This window comes from Mastomys coucha, unplaced genomic scaffold (genome assembly GCF_008632895.1).
Source record: "Mastomys coucha isolate ucsf_1 unplaced genomic scaffold, UCSF_Mcou_1 pScaffold21, whole genome shotgun sequence".
NCBI lineage: Eukaryota > Metazoa > Chordata > Mammalia > Rodentia > Muridae > Mastomys > Mastomys coucha.
This window is the reverse complement of record NW_022196904.1, coordinates 1951499-1954649: the sequence shown is the minus strand read 5'-3', so window position 1 is coordinate 1954649 and position 3151 is coordinate 1951499. Positions and strand designations below refer to the sequence as shown.

The following is a 3151-nucleotide window of genomic DNA, read 5'->3' as shown; positions in this document are numbered from 1 at the left end:
TATATATATATATATATATATAATAATGTTAAGAAGTTGTCTTAGATTCAGAAAAAGTTGCCAGGCAGTGGTGGCGCATGCATTCAATCCCAGCACTTGGGAGGCAGAGGCAGGCAGAATTCTGAGTTTGAGGCCAGCCTGATCTACAGAGTTCCAGGACAGCCAGGGCTACACAGAGAAACCCTGTGTCGAAAGACCAAAAAGAAAAAAAAGAAAAAGTTGCCATTTTACAAAAGAGAGGGAAACTGAGGCTCGAGGGGGAGGAATTGCTTTCTGTAGGGTATTTTGACTTGTTTTTTAGTCTTTCTATGTAGCTCTGTCTCAACTGGACCTCACAGAGATCTGTCTGCCTATTCCAGAGTTCTGGAATTAAAAATGTGTGCCACCATGTCCAGCTTGTTGCTACTGTGGTCATACAAGTAGTTGGCCTTATATTGTTATGGTACTAGGATCGAACCCAGGGCCCTGTGCATGCCAGGAAGAGTACTTTAACACTCAACCACATCTCCAAGCCCTTTGCTTTATTTTTCTATTTATTTATTTTGAGACAGGGTATTGTTATATAGCCTAAGATGGTTTCAAACAAGATTTTCCAGGCCAGGCAGTGGTGGCGCACGCCTTTAATCCCACCACTTGGGAGGCAGAGGCGGACGGATTTCTGAGTTCGAGGCCAACCTGATCTACAGAGTGAGTTCCAGGACAGCTAGGGCTACACAGAGAAACCCTGTCTCGAAAAACCAAAAACCAAAAACCAAAAACCAAAAAAAAAAAAAAAAAAATTCCAGCCTCTTATCCTGCTGATTACAGCTGTGATTGCCATGCCCAGCTATGGTCCTTTCTTTACAGAGAGTTTTACACACACATACACACACACACACACACACACACACACACACACACACACAGGAGCCATTGGGAAACTGAGGCTCAGCATGGGGTTGGGTCTTCCTGAGAGTAAGGAGGAGGGTCACTGGCAGAGCTAGGCCTGTGATTCAAGTCTTTGGGTTAATGATCCCTATAGAAGTTCTAACACAGATCCCTGGGGTGGTGGTGGGGTTTGTGTCATCATAATCTTGGGTCCAGGAGATGGGGATATTCTGATAGAGTTCTGAGTCACCTATCCCAGCCCTCAAAAGACTCCACACCATATTCCGGAAGGATGAGGCCCCTAGGCAGTTCCCAGGAAGCAGTCCCTTGGTGTCTAGTGAGGTCACAAAGCCCCTCTCAAAGGTTCCACCCACAGCCTAGTGCTGACTACCTCTCTGCAGGGCCATGGCCATACCAGAGTCTCTCAGCCCCAGGGACACTCCACTTTCTGTCACTGCTCAGCTCCTGACATCCTTGAAGCCCAAGAGTCCAAAGCTGGTGGGCTGGGGTGGAGGTCAGGGCTCCACTTGGGTGCAGGATCCTTGAATCTATACACTCCCACCCGCTGTTCTGGCAACCATGATCAGACGGCTGTGGAAGTTTTTAAATCCGCCTCCCCCGGAGCCTCCGAAGTGGGTCCCCATTCTTGGAGAGATGCAGAAGACCCTCCAGATGGCCGAGTACCTGCCCCTCCGCCCGCTGCCCATGTTCGAGAGTAACTTTACCCAGGTCCCCAGCTCCCTGTGCCCCCGGAAATGGGGGAGGAGGGTTGAGACACCGGAAGAGGGGGAACCCCTGAGGAGAGTGGGTTGAACAGGGATTTGGAATTTGAACTCTTGTAGGTAGAAGGTGGGTTTGGAAAGAAAGGAGGCTCTCAGGTGAGGGATACTGGAGGCATGTTGGAGAAAGAACTGGTTCCAGCCCTGCTCCCTGGCTGTCCCAGGTAACCAACAATGGGGCTCCTGCGTTATTGGACAACAAACCCAACAAGCTGACTATGGGTGTTGCCGCATCCTTGCCTGGCCTAGTGCTGCCTGACATTCTGTTGATTGCTCGGCCCCCCGAGAGCCCGGAGTGTTCCAGTCTCATCCTTACCAGGTATGTTCCTCCAGCTTTATCCTAGTTCAGTCCACTCCATCCAATCTATTGCACTAGCTACCCTGTTTCCCACCTCCTGCAGGATGATCCCGTTAGACCTTGCCCGCCTTTATGTCCAAGATCTGCCTACCTGGCGTTTGAAGCTGCGTCTGAGAACCGGCCGCCACTATTTCCTGGCACTGGATGCCCCTGAACATGAGCTGGCCTTTCTGTTTGACCGCTGGATTCGCCTCATCAACATGCTTCATGGGGCTAGATTATCCCGGATACCAAAGACCACGGACAACTCCCTGCTGGAAACACCTACCGAAGGAACTCTTGCCTCCACATGGCACTTTCAGGTGAGGATTCAATGAGAGAGGCCTCAAAACCACTGTCCAGATTCCACAGAGAACAGGGACCCACAGCCCACTGCCTAGATGTTCCCATCCAGTTGGAAAGGAGCTGGGATCCTAGAATGCAGGGTTTAAAGGGGAAGTCTGACCTCATGGGAACAAGGAAGAAAAGCTGAGGAGGAAGGTGCAGGCTGGGTAGGTAAGACAAAAATCATGGGCTGGAGAAAACCTTTCAGTTGGTAAAGAGATTATTGCCTAGGAACTATAAGAATCTGAATTCAATCCCTCAGAACTCACATTAAAAATACCCAGTGTTGCCAGGCAATGGTACCGCATGCCTTTAATCCCAGCACTTGGGAGGCAGAAGCAGATAGATCTCTGAGGAACCAGTTTTACAGAGCAAGTTCAAGGATAGTCAAGGCTACACAGAGAAACCTAGTCTTGAAAAAGAAAAACAATAAACCTAAAATCAAAACAGTTGGGTATACTGGCATGTGCTTGTGATCCCAGTGCCGGGGAGGGAGACAGGTAGATTCCTGGCCTTGCCTGATCTACTTAGTAGATTCTTGCCCAGTGAGGAAACTCAATCTCAGAAGGAAACAAAAACAGACAAAAAGACAGACAGTTTTGAGGAATGACACCTGAGGTTGTCCTCTGGCCTCCCCATGCACAGACTTGCATACACATACATACACATATTTACCAGAAAAAGGGGCCAGGAACCCAGGCACAGTGGTACAACACTTGGGGAATAAAGTCAGGAGGCTCCTGCCCCAACCTTTGGGGTGAATGGTATGAGGCAGGACATAGCCTAGGACAAAGGTCAAAGACTGATGACCCCTGGCTTTGTA

The 3151-nt window shown here is 49.4% G+C and overlaps 1 protein-coding gene across 3 annotated transcripts in view; it reads left to right on the top strand.

The window, feature by feature from the left end:
- Nucleotides 1-1172: 1172 nt before the first annotated feature.
- Fam71e2 (family with sequence similarity 71 member E2) overlaps nucleotides 1173-3151 on the top strand; it is a 16680-nt gene continuing 14701 nt past the window's right edge. Inside the window, exons 1-3 of one of the 3 annotated variants that reach the window (XM_031385152.1) lie at nucleotides 1173-1596; nucleotides 1811-1965; nucleotides 2048-2306. In XM_031385152.1, the coding sequence (XP_031241012.1) occupies nucleotides 1447-1596; nucleotides 1811-1965; nucleotides 2048-2306 (564 nt within the window). In that variant the 5' untranslated portion in view covers nucleotides 1173-1446. The remainder of the gene's footprint in view (nucleotides 1597-1810; nucleotides 1966-2047; nucleotides 2307-3151) is intronic. The other 2 variants (XM_031385154.1, XM_031385155.1) reach the window with 2 other exon arrangements.